The 18,861-nt window shown below is 36.3% G+C and overlaps 1 protein-coding gene across 50 annotated transcripts in view; it reads left to right on the top strand.

The window, feature by feature from the left end:
• DCUN1D4 (defective in cullin neddylation 1 domain containing 4) overlaps window positions 1–18,861 on the top strand; it is a 38,074-nt gene that overhangs the window by 10,727 nt on the left and 8,486 nt on the right. For 8 of the 50 annotated variants that reach the window (XM_015285513.4, XM_004936033.5, XM_046941207.1 and 5 more), the window contains 4 exons: window positions 5,765–5,794; window positions 7,124–7,238; window positions 14,976–15,067; window positions 17,338–17,408. In XM_015285513.4, the coding sequence (XP_015140999.2) occupies window positions 5,765–5,794; window positions 7,124–7,238; window positions 14,976–15,067; window positions 17,338–17,408 (308 nt within the window). Of the gene's footprint in view, window positions 1–1,612; window positions 3,336–3,450; window positions 3,504–3,606; window positions 3,776–5,764; window positions 5,795–7,123; window positions 7,239–14,975; window positions 15,068–17,337; window positions 17,409–18,861 lie in introns of all 50 variants that reach the window. The other 42 variants (XM_015285514.4, XM_003641235.6, XM_046941203.1 and 39 more) reach the window with 13 other exon arrangements.

The following is an 18,861-nucleotide window of genomic DNA, read 5'->3' as shown; positions in this document are numbered from 1 at the left end:
TATGTTGTTTTACAATTTCTTGATGTAAGTTCTTTAAGAAGACCTTACGACAAATTCCTCTCACTCCTTGGACTCAACCCATCAGACTAGCAGAATATCCATGTTCTTACAGTGTTTTGACTCTTGAAATTGCATTAGTGAGAACAGAGCAGAAGCAAGGCCTCTCATGGCTATTGTGTTGCCTGTGACCGAGTTTAAATGCTGTGCTCCAAACAACCCAACCCTTTTTTTCGAGTGATTTTGTTGGATGGAACTTGTTCCTATTTCTCGTGTAGATTTTCAGTAAATATCTAGGGGCTATTTCTTAGTTCCCAGTTGTTTTCTTTTCTACAGAATGTCATTGGTTTTGAGGCCATCATCTCAGGCGTGTGGTACTAGCTTGCTGCCAATTCTTGATTCACCTCCATTTGTGCTTTGTGGCTTGATATCTTTCAACGTGTGCTACTTCCTTTTGCACTTGTTCCTTAAAGCTGACATCTTCCTTGATTCCTTTTTTTTTCATTACTTTCCGTGTTTCAAGCATGATACTTAAGGAGGAAGGAAAATAACTTGTTGGCTTCAAGCCCTAATATTTAGCAGAGCAGTTCTTCAAAACTGGCCACATCTGTCCTCTCATGTCTCAAAGTTGTTCTTTCCCCTGAGGTGTTAGCTATGTGTGCTGATGTTACCCTGAGCACTTAAGTGAGGAGAGCTGTCTGCTTCTCCTGGAGATTTGTGGGACAAACTTGTAAGTCTACCACTCTCTTGGCTTAGAGCAATGTGAAGAAGTATACTGGGCTGGGATCTGACAGAACTCACCTGTGGCTTGTGTCACCTCCTCCATACTGACTTTGTTTTGTAGTTGCACTGTCTTACCCTGCCAGAAGGCTCCCATCTAATGTTTTCTGTCAGTGTGCTTGGTGATTTCATACCTGAAGTTAGCTCATCATGTAGAAGCTCTGCAGAAGAGGTTATCAGATGCAGGTAGTTTTGACAGACTGCTACTGTCCATTTGTTAGAACTGATGTCTTCTTCTATCTCCTAATGGAGACTTGGAATTTTCCCCCTTGTGATCTAGGATCTTGGACAAAACCTGGATGCATCCTTATTTTGCACATGAAAATCTGTTCTATAGTCTTTTCTAACTTTTGATTGCCAAATTTTTCTGAAGCATGAAGTATTGGTTTTGAGGCTATCAAGTTCTGTTACTAATCAATAGAGTAAGTAAGTGTGCTTAAGGTATTCGGAATTTCTCCTCTCTTGCTTAGCACTACCATCATAAAAGGTCAGTTAAGAAATCAGCCTTAGCATTCCCATTATCTCCTTGGGAACGTATTTAAGTATGTTGTTGATTTTAATGTACTGCTTTATTCTGACACTTGTTGTTATTGCCTGCTCTGTGTTTGTTTGAATTAAGCTGTTTCAAAGCTTAAGCATACTCATTGAATGAGTTTGGACACAATATCCCAGTAAAGAATGTATTTTTTTTTAATAGCTGTAAAAGAGCCTTTCAAACCAGGAAAAAAGTATGAAATAAGAGCTGAAAGGAGAAGTTGCTACTGGCAAATTCTTATCTTCAGATTTCATTCTAGTGTTCCTTATTGCTTCTGCCCTGTTTTATGTCTCTTTGCAGGAAAAGGTGAAGCCCCAATGTTTGCATAACTTCCAGCCTTGAGTTCAGTTGAAAAGTATACTTGGCCTTCCTCATGTGAGGACAAGTAGACGTGCAGGGAGCTATTTTGGCCATTGTGAATATAGTGCAGTGATGTCTCATGTGCCCACTTGTTAGGGGACTTGACACTCGTGAAACATCTTACAGGAGAGTCTTACGTAAGTCTGGAAAAAACACCCCATCTTTTCCAAATCATTTCATATCATTGTGCCTAAGTTTGATTGCTTTCTATTCTCTGGTATTACTTATGGTGCAGTAAGAAGTATCAAGACCTATTCATTTTATTACACAGCTTACAGAACTGCATAGATCCTGTGGATTTGTTTGAGATTCTACATCTAGAACTCATTTGACAGTCATGTTAATAAGTCTGTTGTGAAGGTTTCTTTGGGTGTTATCAGACCCATCTAGAGATTTTTTGTTTTGTTTTGTTTTATCTTTTCTGAGATGTTTTTCACACTTTCAGTCTTCTGGAGCACGTCTTATCCTTAGAGATAACTGTTTTTTTTCTGACGTGTATCCTGGTTAATGTTACAGTGCAGTCATGTATTAAGTCACCCTGAAACAGTGACTTACATCTAAATTGAGTTGAATCTTCTAAAAGCTGCTTGGAAAAATGGAGATTTCAGTTTTAGGTTACCCTTTATTTATAATGAACTTTTAATGCTTATTGTATTCCTTCAAAGCAGGTATTTTTGAGCTAACATAAATATTCTGGGCATCTAAATTATTTTAGACAAATTTCATCTTTTCTAAGTGTTAATGTTCCTTTTCTGGGACCATAACTTAAGCATTTAAGAGCTGGAAGATGGGTTTTTCAGATTTTCTTCAGTGATTTGTGAACTATCTGGGACTTTATTTCAAAATATATCACACATTACAATTACAGTCTCATAAAATGCTTTAGCATTGAGTGTGTTGATATATATCTGAAAAATAAGGTAGAGTGTAAACGTGTCATGGGGCTTTAACTTATCAGCTGTTCCTAAGGGTGAGAATCACAGACAGTTGGATTCATTAAACCGTTGGCTCTTTTTTCCCCCTCCTTTTTATATGTATTAACTTGGAAATTTCCCTCCTGAATTTGATATTAGTGTTTTTTGTCATGCCTTACAAATCTAGCAGCTTGTCAATAGCTCACATTAAAGTCCTACTTGGATTATTTAATTGTGACTTGTTTACTTATCCAGACTGAAATGTCTGTACATGTCCTGCTGTCTCCTGACTGTTTTAACACAAGGAGGTAATGACTTCAGCCAAAAAAAAAAAAGAAAAGGCTTCATTGCTTTTCTTGAAGTTTGGAAGGGGGTGGAGGGGAAATTATTTTTCTTCTGCTTTTTTTTTGTTGTTGTTTTAGAGAAGAAAATCCTTGCAAGTCCAAAGCAGTTCTGTAGTGTGGAATTCAAGATAGAGGAGATGATTTTTTTTTTCCTCTTTACCTGGTTTTACGAGAAGATTGTAAATGGTTTGGTGGTTTGGCAAGTACCTTAGCTTTTTTCTCATCTCATATCTAAAAAATGATGATTGTTAACGGTGTTTGTGGTGGTCTTATTAAATCATTGAGTGAGTTGCTTTATCTTTTTCAGTTACTTCAGCATTCACAGTTTGTACTTATTTTTCTTTTGAAACATCCATCTACTTAAACGTCAGAAGAGCAGAAGTGTTCACAGTTGTTGTCTAGAGAGTAGGTGAAATGATGTGTCTTTAAGTCTCTTCTATAGCGACACAACTTGCAGAATTCTTTTTAATTGACCACTGTTCTTTCTTTTTTGTTTGTTCTGGTTTTGTTGTTATTCTAGGAGTGTCTCTCCCTTGTGGTGCTTATCTTACGTACTGTTTTATATTTCTTGGGGTGAGTTTTAGCTCTTGAGTTGACATATCTCTGGTAACTTTGTCTCCTGCAAATTTGGAACTACTGAATAGAACGTTTGGCAAACAACATTTATACTCGGCAGGCTTTTGGCTGGTGGTGGCCTATTCAGCAGCCATTTGGAGGCTCTACCTTGCAAATGCTAGCTTCAAGTGTCAAAAAAACAGTGAGAACTAGGAGGGTTCTGCCAATCTTGAGTTGAGACCCAGAAGTAAGAAACTTTGAAGATAATCACATCAGAGAAGCTGCACTTGGTAAGTAAAGTTCCTGTCAAACTTTGCATGAAGTCAGAGAGAGCTGCATGTGCGTTTGCAGATGATCGGACCTGTGAGAAGTGAAATTAGATGGGAAAACCCAGGCATTAGTAAGGTCTGTATAGAAAAGGTTAATATTAATACTACTTGGTGAGCTGCGCTGTAAAATAAGAAATTGAAAGACTTTAAATGAAGCTGCATTCGGATAGTTTTTAACTTTAGATAGAAGTAACAGAAATATCCTGCTTTTTTTTTTTTAACTTTAAGAAACTGCAAGAAAATTATAACTACCCTTCAAATTTGATATACGCTAATTCTAGTGACAAAAGTAAATATTTTTCAAGTAATGTTCTTGCAGTGTGGTTTTCAGTAGTTTATTGATCATTCAACAGTTAAAACATAGTGAAGACTTAGTCCGAAACTAAGTTATTAAGATGTTAAATCTCTGAAAGCAGAGATATTCTAGATTCATATATATCTATATATGATATAAACATATGTTTGTCCACCTTGTGTCTTTGTGTTTGGGTTGAGTGTACACATTTAATAATAGCCATTTACCAATTTCTGAGCTCTCTTCTCTTTCCTTTTCTGTCAGTTTGATAACTGCAACTAGTTACATTCAAACCAAGAAAGGGTGTAAGTTTTTGTATGAGTCGTTGGAGAAATTGGGATGCGATTAATTCTGTTATCATTTTAAGACTTCAAACAGGAATTCTTGGATTAAATTTTTTGGTTTGTCTGGGGTTGCAGAGCTGATAAAATGATTTTCCCATTCTATAACTTTTATTTATTTTCATCTTCTGCTATGCATCTCTCTTCACAGAAGCCTTGCATATTTCTTTTCCCAGTAAAATAACAAGCATTAGCAGGAGTAAACTGGACAAATTCTAGGGGGTTTGGTTTGGTAGTTTATGTTTTACCAGCATCCAATGTCTGTGGCATCATAAATAGATTTCTAAATAGGCATACAAAAAAAAAAAAGTTTTCAAAGGAATGAGGTGACTGTGGGTTGTATTCAGATACTCAACTACATACATACTTTCCAAAGTAATCTATCTGTTAGCACACGGTTTGATTTATTAAGTTTGTGTCCGAGTTTGTTCATAGTTCTGAATCTGTTGGCTGCCTGTAGCCATCTCTTAAGTTCTGCTGTCATCTTAAATGTCCTTAGTTAGTGTAGGTTTTTGAATACCAGAACACTATGTAGAAACTTGATTTAAAAATCCATAAAACATCATACTTTGAGTAATTTATGGAAATACAATTTTATGGTACCGTTAATTTACAGGTATGATAAGATGGAACTAATGCAGTCATAAGAAGAGGTTCATTAGTTTCTTTAATCTGGGTAGTAAAATGCTTTGGGCGTGCTATGAAATTTTGGTGGTCTCTGGCTTATCTGTTTCAATTATACTTACTTTTGAGAATATGATTATTGTTAATATCCTTTTATTATATATTCAGTGTAATGCTTTTAGAAGTACATTCTTCTGACATAGCCATTAGACATTATATTTTGATATGATAGAAGTTTGAGTACAGTGCTGGATTTCTTTTTAATTACTAGTTAAATTATATTATAAATACACAGTGCTCTTAAAACTTTCTTGCTAAAAGATAGTGTAGGTATGTCTGTGCTTTCCTGGGAGAGGAGCTTAGCTGACAAAAGAGAGAAGCAGGAGGGGGGGGGGAAAAAAGGTATAGAAAGAATATATAAACTGGAAAGAGTATTTCTTGAACTAGAGAGAGAAATTTTCTTACCAAAAGTGAGTGTAAAGGTAAGACCAAAGAAGGCATGTTAAATTTAAAACTTTGTTAGTTGAAACCAAATTTGTTAATGTTCATAACTGGTATGACCATATTGCCTACTATCAGAACAATCCTTACTTTTATATGTCTAATAGTTTCAGTGCATGTTTACAATAAAGTACATACAGCAAAGCCTGTAAGGTGTAAGGTTCCTTACATGTGTTTCTCCTATAACAGGAGAGAGACTTTCAAAGATACGAAGAATAGGTAAGCATAAGATTGCCATTAGTATTTGTTGGGAATTGGGCCTCTGATTTCAGTCTGTTCCCCTGGTGTCACATGGTAGTACAAGTTTTATTGCTTAATTCTGTACTGTGATTTAAAATAAAAGATTTTGTGAACGTGTTAGTAAAGCAGAGCTAAACTTGGATGCTGTTGAAGCTAAGAGAAGGTAGCTTAGGCATGCTGTAGTTTTTCATATTTTCTTGCAAGTTTCTTTGGCATCGCTTTGTTTCCAGATTTTTATACCTCACCTCTCCCTTCCTTTCCTTCTAAAATTTCTCTGCATAACATTTAGAGCTTTGTTAGCTCTTCGAGCTGCTTCTACACGTACCTTTTTCTGGTGTCCACGTAGTCTTCAGTATATGAAAGCAGGGGAAAATTTTGCCTGACGTTTTAGCCTATTGCTTTCATGAGGCAGCAAGGATAATTAAAGAACTTGCTGTGCTAATATACAGAAAGGTTTATGTGGGGATTGGTTTTTTCTTTTTTCTTTCCCTTCAGTTTAATTACAGGTTTGGTGAGCTGGATTAGCACACTGAAGAGTTACCAGAACTGGCAAAAGGAAGAAGTAGGAGTATGCAGCTAGCACCTGTTTTTTAAATTGGCCATTTCCGACTTGCAGAACTTCACTGTTTAAGAACTACCTGAGCAAATTGATGCTCATTTTTTTTCCTAATGGTCGTTAAACATCTCTTTGCAAAAAAAAAATCTAAAAAAAAGACAGAAAAAACAACAACAAAAAAGCAGCCACCCAAACAACAACCAACCAAACAACAACCTCAGAGAAAAAAAATGCATCCCAAAAGAATTCCCTTACCCCACCTCCTGCAACAAATCAAAGACGAATGGAAAAAAAACCCCTCCTTTCCTTGTTGTCAGTATCACGAAGAAGTGTGGATTAAAAATAAAAAGGTTCTGTTTTCTAGAGCTATGCTGCTCTAATCTTTGGGTTGCATCTGTATTTCAAAAAGTAATGAACAACTCTCAAGTTCTGATCTGAATTAATTACTAAAAAAATCAGACTGAAGACTTAAATACTTCTTCAGGATAGGCTTAGTTCATGCCTTTTGTCAGACTGAAATGGCACTGGTGTAATTGTATATTTTGGCATAGTACTACTGACTTGAACTGAAATCTGGTCAGAGAAATACCATGGAAAACAGATTTTGCTCTGGAAAGGGGGCCTTTTCTAATTTATAAATCCACTAATTTCCTCCCTTCCCTTTCCTTTGTAATATGCCTATTAGTGGACACAGTTTGACTGGTCTGCAATAGTTTCATCTCTTGTACTGGTGTTTTTAATTCCCTCTGTAGGAAGTCTCCGGTCTTGCAGTTCATCAGACTGCTTTAGTAAAGTGATGCCTCCAAGGAAAAAGAGGAGACCTGCAGCAGGAGATGATTTATCTGCTAAGAAAAGTAGACATGATGGGTACGTCATCTTACCATGGGCTAAGACTGATGGAATATCTAAAGATGAATAGCTGATTTGATCATGTTTTTAAATACTAATCGAAATGGTATTCAAATTTGATTGGTTTCTTGATGTGGAACCATTGCCTGTGATTGATGTGAACATCTAGTTTCAGTTTGCTTCTCACCTTTTTCTAGCCATATAACAGGCTTGTAGGGAGCTTCTGTTCTTGTTTGCCAGCTGTCAAAATTGACATACTTGCTTGTTGGAAAGCTTGTAAGAGATATAGTAATGTCTTCATATGTCAAAAAAGTGAATGTAGTTGTAGGCTATTTGCAGCCACAGTCTTACCTGAAATTCTGCTAATCTTTCCCTGTCATGTTGGTGGTTTTATGCTGATCATGCAAGAGAAAGTTGAATATTGCTCGGGCAAGTTTATAGCTAATGGTGGAGTGCTGATTGCGGTAGTGCTGCTCAACTTCCCTCTGAGCAATGGAAGTGCAAGTGGGTTCTAACAGTGTGGAAGATCACTGTGCTCTTTTGGCACAGGTGCTGCTTAGCTGACTGTTCTGGAAATACTAGATTTTCTGTGAACGTTCAGTCAGCCTCAGTCCTTCAGCATCCTCTGAGTGTGCTCCTTATGTGCAAGATGGTAATTACATACGTGAAATAAAATCAGAACTTGTGGGAGACTGTGCTCTCCTGCACGGTAGGTGCCATCACATGCTAAGGAGAGGGCTATAGCATACTTGTATGGTATCTTGTTGTTGGAAAGTGATGTTTACAACCAGAAAATTTGGCTGCTTCTGCGTCTGCCAGTAGAATGTGAGCTTTATTACATTCACGTATTACAGGTGACACAGAAAACTCAAGCTTCTGTAACATGCACCTTCAGAAAGGTGAAAAGATGAGTTTCCCCTGTCAGCCTGAAGTGAGGCTGCATACTTTCCTTTTTATTCACTAGCATGAGTAATAAAAATGCTAGCAGCCAAATTAAGACTCTAGTTATGCCTCTGTAACTCCATTGTGCTTAATAGGGTTGCACAACTGTAGCTGCCCTGGAATTTATTAAGTGATCTGCTGAGGCAGAAGAAAGATTTAAACTCCCTTTCATTGCTTTGAGTATGTAAAACCAGCAAGAGCAAAAAAGCACTGCACGTTCTCAATATTTTTTGCTGGTTTTTGAGAAATATTAGAAGTGAAAATAGGATTAAATGTTTCTAGAATCTAAGTAGAGATGTTTACAAAATTTAAATTACCTCCATTTGGCAAGACCCTGACAACAAAACAAAACAAGCTAAAACCCCTAGGAAGTAAGGTTGTCTGTAGTAGAAGATACTGATCTGTGTAATTCATATAAGAAAGTGATGAAAAGCTGATTTCTTACTCTGTTAGTAGCTCATGTAATCACTAAGAGCTTTTTGAAAGCATAATTTGAATGCTTTTTCTATCTGCCTTTCAGTTTGTACCTAATGGATCTAGTCTTCATTCTACTGCCATCTAAAGTTTACTTCAGGGGAAAACCTCTGCCTGCTTTTAGAAGTGGAGGTGAAACCAGATCTGTCAGCTGTGGGCCAGAGGGGGAATATCCTTCTCTGATGTGGTTCCAATTTTTGTTTTCCTCCTTAACTTCTAAGGTTTTGGGGCTTCCTCAGCTTCCTTTTGTTTCCTTTCTTCTGCTTTGATCTTCAAGAAAATAGCTTGTATTTCACCGGACCTGGCAATATGAATTAATTTACTGAATATTCAGCTCTTATTTTAGAGCTGTATTTTCTTTTGAGTATTTCTTCAAATCTGGCTTAACCTTTTTTTTGAGCAAGTCAGCTCTTCTCTGCTTTTTGGATAGAGCTCCTGCTTTTTTTTCCCCAAGGTTGGACATTTCAGTGTGTTAGACAGCAATCAATATGAAATTAGGAATCTCTGCAGCAGTGTGCTCTTGTGAGCCTAGTTATCTCTAAAGCTATTGCTTCTGACGTTGTGTAAATGCTTTATACTATAAAAATGGTGCAGGTAGTTCAATGCTGGTATATATAATAAGGGGCTCCTAGGTCTGCTTCTTTACTAGTGCTCTCATTTTAGATGCAGACTTGCTTGAAACTTCATACTGGTAATAACTCAGCATAAGCCTTCAGGGGACATTAGCCTGTGTTGAATCTGTACTGTTAAACAAAAAAAAGGTAGTCAGAGTCTTCTGGAACATCTACTTTTCATGAAAAACAAAATGTATTATCTGCAGGAGAGATGATATTTCCTACCAGAAAGAGGATTTGTCACTTGAAATGTTTTTGGAATTATCTAAGTTTTGTACATTGTAGAGGAATGTTAACAAATTCAGTAATTGCTCATCTCCCATTTGCTTTCAGTGTGAAAATGTTGGATGATACTCTGAAGATTAGCAATGGATTGTCATTGTTAAGGGTGTTGGCAAAGCAAAAGCCAAATGTTGATAACTTCCCCTGATTTTTCTACACATACACATATATGTGTGTGTGTGTGTGTGTGTGTGTGTGTGTATGTATATATATATATATATAAAATATACATAATCCTTACATGAATAGTTCAGTTGGATGATCTTTTCAGTCTTCACTTTTTGTGTTCCTATATTTCCTTCAGTTATAGGAGTACAAACAGTAATACTTAATACATATTCTTTGTAAAAAGCTTATTGCAGCAGGGCTCTGTACTGAAAAAAGATTTTGAAAGGCTCTTATCTTCATAAACTCTAAACAAATATGGTACCAGGGAACTTGTAATAGCCTTCGCCCTTAGTTTCAGGCTGTTAGGGATACAGCCTCACTTTGGAATAATTAGTGGAATGATGATGCTGCCTTTTGAATAAAAGTATTTATAGGAACAAATCTAGATGTCATTGAAGTTATTTGGAGAACTGATTTTGTGTGTAGACTAACAATGGAAAACAAAGATTCTTGCTTTCTTTAGCATCCCATCCTTACACAATAAGAGCTTGAATTCTGTTAGTTAATGTTCATAATTTCACCTTGAAACATTAATGGGATATTTTAGTGGGAGGATTTTTTTTTTTTTTTTTTTGCTGGAAGATTGTTTTGCTGGAACAGTGAAAATAATTCAGTGTGTTCATCTCTGGATTTCAGTAAGATTTAGCCCATTTTAGAGAATGGTATTGGAAAGAAGACAGTTCAGTGCACACCTATCAGAGCATAATGACTTGAAGGCATTTTATTTCCTTCTTGGTTTGGCAGTCTTGACCACATTATACTTTGAATTCTCACACTCCAGAGTATTCTCAATTTGGATTTAAAAGCATGTGTTCTGTATGCTGCTCTTCCATCATAATGTTATGGGTATTACAAAGGGTAAAACAAGTTTTGTGTGAAGATGGTTGCTAGGTAGGAGTACAGTCCCTACTGTCTATCTGCATATCTGTTGTGCAATCTCTAAGCCAAAGGCTGTCTGTTCCTTAGGGAAAAACAGAGCTATGTAATGTAATGTCTTCTTTCTGATAGTCTCATTTAAACAATATTTCCACTCTTTTCTCCAGAATCATGCTGAGGGGAAAAAACTGACAGTAATGTATGTTTGGACCTTAGAATGTTGAAAACTGGGGAAATATATCTGCTTCCCTGAAAGCTGTATTAGATCAGTAAGTCTAATACATGGTTGTATGTTTGGACCGCATAAGGAAATGATGATATGAAAAGCAGCTTTACTTTGAGTTGCAAGCTCTATACTTTGTACTGAAATAAACTTAAATTTTTAAAACACAGTCAGTGCTGTACTACTAATGTGGGAAAGTAAGACAGGAGGGTACTAACCCTGGAAGTTTTCAAAATCATTAGTATAGATAGGCTTCTTTATTCTACTGTTATTTAAGCAATTGGTTTGGTTCTACTGCAGGCAGGCAGCCCGTGTTGCCAATTGTCATAGGTGTCTAGTCCTTACTCCTTGAAGTAGAGCTTTTCACATAGGCACAGGTCTAATTTTCCCTGCCTCTGTACCTTTTCATCAAGCTTGACTTAATAGTTCTGCAGAAACTAGATGTGTGACTGTCAGGGTGTATGCTGTTATACTGTCCCTTAAGTGAATTCTGTTACATTTAAAATGTTAGTTTAAGTTTTTAGAGATAACTGTGAGCCTTTGTATAGGGAGGAATATGGCATGTTGATAGGAAAGAATTACCCGTTAAGTGAATTTATCCTGAGGGTTGCTCTAGACAGTCTTTGTCACACCTTGTTAACATTAAAGCTTTTTTTTTTAAACATGGTTTACTATGTAACATATGAAGCAATTGCTAAAATTGGAAGTCTGAGTGAATGTGTGTTCTTTCGCTTCTGATGTGTGGCTGAAATTGTATAGGTTTCTCTTATTCTCTTTTCATCAATGCATAAGCAAATTGCTAGTCTGTAATGCAGTACTTGTAGTTGTATATCTGTTCTAAGGTACTGATGCTTGGCACTGTGAGAAAGCTATGAGCCATTGACTTGAGTAAACTGAAGATCTGTTTGGTAGATGTTTGGTTCTTAAAGAGTACTCAGGTATCTAACCTGTGCACTCTGGCAATTTGAATTCATTTGTGTAGCAAAGGGCACCATCCCTAGCACAAAGCACATCGTCTTATAGTGTATGCAGAGAAATTCTGAAGACAAGAGAAATATTCTACGATCCAAAATTGGTGCCAGACTTTTCTGGTGCTTTGTGGTTTTCCTCTCTGCCCATGATTCTTGAAGCAATCAAATCTGTATTGATGCTAGTTCAGCGGACACAGTCTCTGGGACCACCCTTACACAGTGCTGCCAGGTTGAGCTTGCAGTGACATTGAAGGGAGCTGTCCTGGGCTCTGCTCTCAGATACTTACTCAGTTACTTATTTGTAACTAGCTCTCATCTCTCTTCCCAATGCACTCTAGGAATTGGGAGTCTCTAATGGAAATAGCTGGTTTGTCTAGACTGGGAGGGGAAACTCATTTGGTATTTACAGTAGGTGGCGTGAGGATGAGCTTCATCTTGATATGTGATGGCTAACTAATACTAGGTTTGCTTTGGTGTGCTTGCATTTGTCATCATTTTACTTCTCAAATGATCCTTGTCTTGCAAAATATATGCTCTGTTGTTACTTCCTTTAGGCTGAGAGAGTGACACGTGGAATTCATCCAGCCACCTTTGTTGCATGGTTGTAGTTTACAGCAGAGATGAGGTAGTCCAAGATGATATCCTTTATAATTTTTGAATTTTATGAAGTAGTTTATTAGCATCATAGCTTGAAAGATCTGTGATCAGTTCTGGTTTCTGAGAAGTCAGACTCCCCTGGCCAGATACTGAGTTACCTGGCCACATGTTGGGCATGCGAACTTTCACTTATCGTTGTTTCCTTCAGTTCCTAAACAGTGACTTTAGCTTTAAACACAGCAAATCCATGTTGGTTCTATGAAGACTTGCTAAATGTAGATACAGTGAATGTATAAAAAGGGGTGCTTTTTTATGTTCTGATTTTCTATTCTTCTTTGCTTGTCATCGTTGGTGTCTTGGTTCAGGCTACACTATTTAATTCTGCCAATTGAAAGAGCAGGAATCCTTTTTCTTTAATACTTAGATGATCGGGAGTTCTGTCAATGTATACATTTCTTGAGGGTTCCTTCCCAGACCCACTGTTCACCTACTGACAGCCACTGTGCAGACAAGTTAAATGAGCAAGCAGGGGAGGCACTTTCTTATCAGCCCCAGTCTTGCGGTGAGTATCGTTCTGTCTTAGGGAGCTACACTAGCTTTCCATGTTCAAACTCCTGCTGCTATCAATATTCAAGTTTATATTCCAGTTGGAGTTTTGTCATATTTGCATCAAAAAATAAGGGGGTATTGAATAATTAAACTTTTGTCAGTGTGGCAGAATACCTTCCTTTGTCTCTGCTTTCTTTTTCTGCTTCCTCTGAATTCAGAATATCCTGAAACATGTTGGATGAGTCATTCCTAATCATAGTTAATTCTGCAACTATGAGGATGCTTTTTTTCAGACTGCTTCCAAAAAAAAAAAAGAAAGTAGGTGGGGAGAGTTCAAGGTAGGAGATTGCTCCAGCTTTGACTTTATCTAACCTAATAGCTTCTGGCTTGGTTGATTCCTTATTAGGCAGCAAAGTCATCCTATTCCTTTGCAACTGCATTAAAGCTTATGCGTGTTAGGTAATTCAAATAGGAAAAAGTGTTTTCAAAATTAAATAAAGAGTAAACTGAGTCTTGAGTATGTCAGTATATGTTTTTGAGACACATGGCTCATTTGTCTGCTTAGTTTCTGTTTCTTGAAGGTCAGCATGGTGCAATGCAATGTAGATTTTTCTTTCAATCTGGAAATTTCTAAAGATCTTCATTTATGTTTTTCTTCTAATTAACAGGTTATAATTTTTCTGTGAACATTATTACTTTTCTAATGGTTAGTTGCTTTAAAAAAATGATGACAACATAAAATAGTTGTTTGTGCTACTGTCAGTGCAATGTGTGCCTTTTACTAGATAGTTACAAACAACTAGGTGGAAAATGCTGGTAGCAGAAGATGATTGTACCACAGTCTTATAAGTAGAGAGACCTTTTACATGTCTAGCTAGAAGGACAAAATGGTGATGAAATCAACTCCATTTAATCTCATGAAGTTGTTTCAGAATGATTGTGGAACCAGCTTGGTTGTCTGCCCCCAGCAAGTTTTGATACTTTAGGAGTAAAGGCTGCATGCTTGGAGCATTCACAGAACTGTTTGTGGCTTGCTTCTCTCATCTTTGCTCCTCAGCTCTTTTCCATCTTTTAGTCTGAGCTATTGTTGAGTGATGGAAGTGGATCAGATGGTGCAGCAGTGAACAACTACTTGCACTGCTGAGTCTCTTCTCTTTAACAAGCTGCCACAAGTGGTGTTTTCTGATTCAGAAGAGTTTAGAGAATGGAGTAATTTCTGTGCACGTTGTATGTTTAATGTGATTCAGATACTAAATTCAGGAGGCTGGTACTTCAGTGTTATTTCTTGAAAGCAGTTAAAATTCATTAGGTTTGAGGAGGACATCACCTTGTTGGTTATCTCCGTGAGGAAAAGAGCACTACTGATTTAACTTTTCAGATAGCTGTTGATATAACCTATGATGAATGGGGTTATTATTATCAGTGAGGATCTGTAACCTCCTCTCTCTGTTCTTTTGTTTTTTGGGTTCTTTTTTTGTTTGTTTGTTTCTTTTGTTACCAACTTACTGCCTTTAGAATAATGTTACTATGGGTCATGCCTGTCAAGAGTCAAGGCCTCTTTATGCCTTTTCTAGAGTTTTTGAAGAGGCAAAAAGTATGTACAGTTCTCCATAGTTAATAAATAACGCATGAAGTCGTTGTATACCTACAAGTAGAACTACAATTAACAATAACATGGAATTACTGTGGGTTTAGACCCACAACCAAATTGCAGCCTATCTGTTGAATATGGTAGCTAGTAATATGCACAAGTCTTATTTGGACTTGCATAAAGCACTTTGGGGTTGAATCTGGACCCGGCTGTCTCTGTTGTTAGAATGGTTCATGCACATGGATAAGGTATGGATCAGTTGAACTGTGACAGACTGAGCAAACACAGTAGATTCAGTGATTCTTACTCTGCTAAGTAGCTCACTAAATGACTCAATACAAGGTCAGAATGTTGAGTAAATTCACTGGTGAAAGTAAATGTATTGCTGCTTACAGTGGCTGTTGACTAGACTGTTGCTTTTCAAAAATTGATGTACTAATTATTTGTTTTGTTTTCTTTTTTTTTAAGAATGTATAGAAAATATGATTCGACTAGAATAAAAGCAGAAGAGGAAGTCTTTTCAAGTAAAAGATGCTTAGAATGGTTCTATGAATATGCAGGTTAGTGTGAAATGCAAGTTTCCTCTCAGTAACAATTTAACCTATAAAAATGGCATTAAGTGAGCTGAGTGAATGGACATACTTGACTACTCTAATTTATATTTAAAATTGTACTTCTGTACAAAATGTTACCTGTCTGGCTCTATAAGTTACTCCATCTGCCATGGAGTTAGCACCGAGTTAGCACCGAGCAGTGCAGAACTGTTCCTAGGGAAGGTATGTTTGTAATGTAAAAATAACTAACTAAATAAAAAGGTAGTGGAGGTAGTAAAATTAACTGTTGCTGTTAAATCTGGTTGTTCTAGTTTCTAGCACAGAAAGAAATAAACACAACTATGCCATAACAGTCTCTGAATAGTTTTCCATTAGAAGGTACAAAGAGGATCAACGGAATTACTTATTGCTTTAATGTATGAGAACTTCCTTCAGGTATTGTAGGGTTATTGATTATGATCAATGGTCACAACAGATTATCCATTAACATTGAGTGAAGTCATCGGTCATTATTTGTTTTCATTTTTTTTTTACACGTGCTTTTCTGAAGGGGAGAACTTCAAGTATGGGAAAAAAAATCTCATGACTGTAAAGAAGACCAAAAGGAAATGAAATAGGTGTTTGACAAAGGAAACAAGGTCATCTTGCAGTTTTCTGCCATTGTTTTGGATAACATTGCTCACAGTTTGTTCTGTTTTGTCTATCCTTATGTGTAATGAAGAATGACTTGATTTGATGTAATAAATCTTTTTTTTCTTCTAATAAAATTGTATATGCTAAATTAAGTAGTTTGAGATCTCACATGCCTGTGGCAGTCTGTGAAAGGAGATTCAGACAAATTCAAGCCACACCTTACCTGTTAGATTCTGCCTTTCTGATCAGCTTGATTTATTTATTTTTTTACTCTAGCAAGGGGAATAACTCATTTTTATCACGACTTTGGTGGAGAGAAGGGATGAAAGGAAGGATGTGTATGAAAGAACTTTTGATTTTCCATTGTCTGCGTACACCAAGATATAACAGAAAAGTGGAGAGGATGATCTTGTTTACTGTATTTAATAACACTGTGAAAAATGAAACTTTTTTTCAAGTAATAATCTCTTTTGTGCTCTTTAAAGTCTTCTCCTATACGTCTGCAGACAGCACGGGATTTGTTGTTTTTTTTTTCCACTAGTGTGTCTTTATTACAGAATGAATTTTATTTTGAAGGCTCTGATTACAGTCAAAAGTGTGAATGGGAGGATGTCATAGGAAGATGGGAAAATATTTAATTAAACCTTATTATTTCTAGAATAGTACGTCACCTAATAGTAAAGCTTAGAATTATTGTCCCTTTCTTGTACTCTTTGTACCTCTTTCTTGTACTCCTTATATTGAATAGAAGTACGGATGTCAACCTCTAATGCTTTTCTTCCCAAAGTAAGCCCTTCTTAATGCGAATGAAATAATTCTAAAAAAAAAGTCCAAATATGTAGTGTATTAAAAGAAAAAAGCACAATACAATAATGCCTATAACTTTTTTCAACAGCGTGCTGTAGGTGCTACAAACATATTGATTGAACAGCATTCTGAAAGTAGAGTATTTTAATAACGTCTGTTTTTCAACCTTTTTTTCATTTTAAGTCAGCAAAGATATAGCTATATGTAATTGATATTTTCATTTCCCTATGCAGTACTAAAATTCGTGTAATGTGCAGCTGTAGTATTGTTGCCATATGAATAAACAGGAACGTGACATTTTTATTTCAGAGTCTTTCTTGTAGATAACGTTTTGTAGAGTTAGCATATGAATGAAACAGTATGGCATAAGATTCTGGGAATGACAATCTCTTGTATCATAGATATCTAGACACCATAATGTTACATGATACAATGTTATGATAAGAGTAGAGATTCAAACTGAGAAATGAGTTTCAGTAATCATTGTTCACTCATTTAACCATGCTAATATTACTTGGATGTTCTGCTAGTTTGTGTTGTTAAAGATCTTATTCATGTACTCTTCCTAGATACTCTTGGTAACTGGGTGGAATAAAAGATATTAGTAAGAGTGAAAATTTGTTCTATAGTTTTTCTGTCTTTGTTTTCAAAGGTGAGATAAAGATACGCGTGTATCCACGTCTGATTGTAAGTGGGGAAATATTTATTGCATGCCAAATAAACCAAACTAAAGCATATGAAAGTTCACATTGTACTCTGTGATTAAATTTCTCTTATGCTCTAAAGATCAGTCCATTATAATTCTCAGAGATGTATAAAGTGGGTTTTCTTTGCAGGCACCGATGACATTGTAGGGCCAGAAGGTATGGAGAAATTTTGTGAAGACATTGGAGTTGAACCAGAAAATGTAAGTTTGAGGTCCACTCAGAAGGTGCATAGTGTGTTATGATGTTGATGAACCTGTCTAACTTCTCTTAATTTTCCATCAAGAATTAAAAAAATTCAAATAGAAATTTTGGAAGAGAAAGGAATATAAACCAGGGAGGTTTAAGTACGCATTTGGAACCAACCTGTCTTTGTTCTGAAACTAGAACTGTTAACTTGAGTAAAAACTCAATTTGCCTTTTCCACACCTTCCCCCCCCCACACCTTTTTATCCACTCTTTTCCTGCCAAAAGAAGAAAATAAAAAGTTTAAAAACAGGTGATGACATCTTTTCTGAGACAACACTGGAGATTTAACACAACTACCAGCTGATGTTTTCTATGGGAAAAAGAGGTTTCGAATACTGTGAGTGGTATTAGCACTCCCATTATGCTGTTTCAAAATCCAAGTAAGGTGAAATTTTATTTTTATGTTTATTTATTTATTTTTATATTTTTATATATATGAAGGAGAGAGAGAATTTTAGGAAGCAAATAGCTATGCTTTATACAGCCTTTTTTCCTGGTGTCTAATACATGCTTTTTAAAATGTATGTGCAAGTCCCATCTTTTGCAAGATTTGTAAACCATCGTCTTTCATTGGTTAAAATGAGAGATGTTTTTGAATGATTTGCTGGTAATATAAGTTGTAATTTCGTACCTTTGGAATTTATTAGTGTGATAAACCCTTGAGATTGATAGGGACATTTCAGGTATATAAGTAGATATTCTGACTTTGCATTAACAATATAGAGCTACACTAGTATTAGTCAGCGTTGCAAATTTAAATTGCTTGATTACACTTTTTCCTTCTAGTCTGCAGGGATAGTTGCCTGCCACTTTTTGCATGCATATATCTTAAGTATCCTGAATATGACAGTAATCTTCCAATACCACTTTTCCAAATTCTTTATTGCTTCAGCATTCTATGTGAGATATTAAAAGGATTCTGTTTCCTTTGGGGCAAAATTGAAGCAATTATGAATCAGCCTCTGGATTGATATGTGCTGATGTTAGTTCATTCAGTGTACTTAACATCTACTTGAATGTTCATGTTCAGACTTGCAAAATTAGATGGGGTTGACAGTACCATGTGGTAGCTGGATTCATGTGGGATCATTATCACCTTAAGAACAATTGGATTTCATAAAGATTATGGCTTGCAATGGATGCTTACCTAGATGAGTTTAACAAATGTAACTTGTCTCAAGTTAGTGCTTACATTTAATCATTTTGGGAAACTTTTTCTGTACCCTGTGCTGGCTCATCTTCCTCATGGTTACAATGCACACTAGCTTACTACTGTGACATTCTGTGCCTGCTCCCTTGAAGTAAGGTGGCTAACCTAACTGATACTGACTTTCTATCTTTGTGCTGCTATCTCATGGTTTGAATTATGTGCAGGTTTGTTATATGTAGATTTCTCTTTTAAAGTAG

The sequence above is a fragment of the Gallus gallus genome, chromosome 4 (assembly GCF_016699485.2).
Source record: "Gallus gallus isolate bGalGal1 chromosome 4, bGalGal1.mat.broiler.GRCg7b, whole genome shotgun sequence".
Classification (NCBI taxonomy): domain Eukaryota; kingdom Metazoa; phylum Chordata; class Aves; order Galliformes; family Phasianidae; genus Gallus; species Gallus gallus.
The sequence above is the reverse complement of the archived record's forward strand: the minus strand, read 5'-3'. Positions and strand labels throughout refer to the sequence as shown.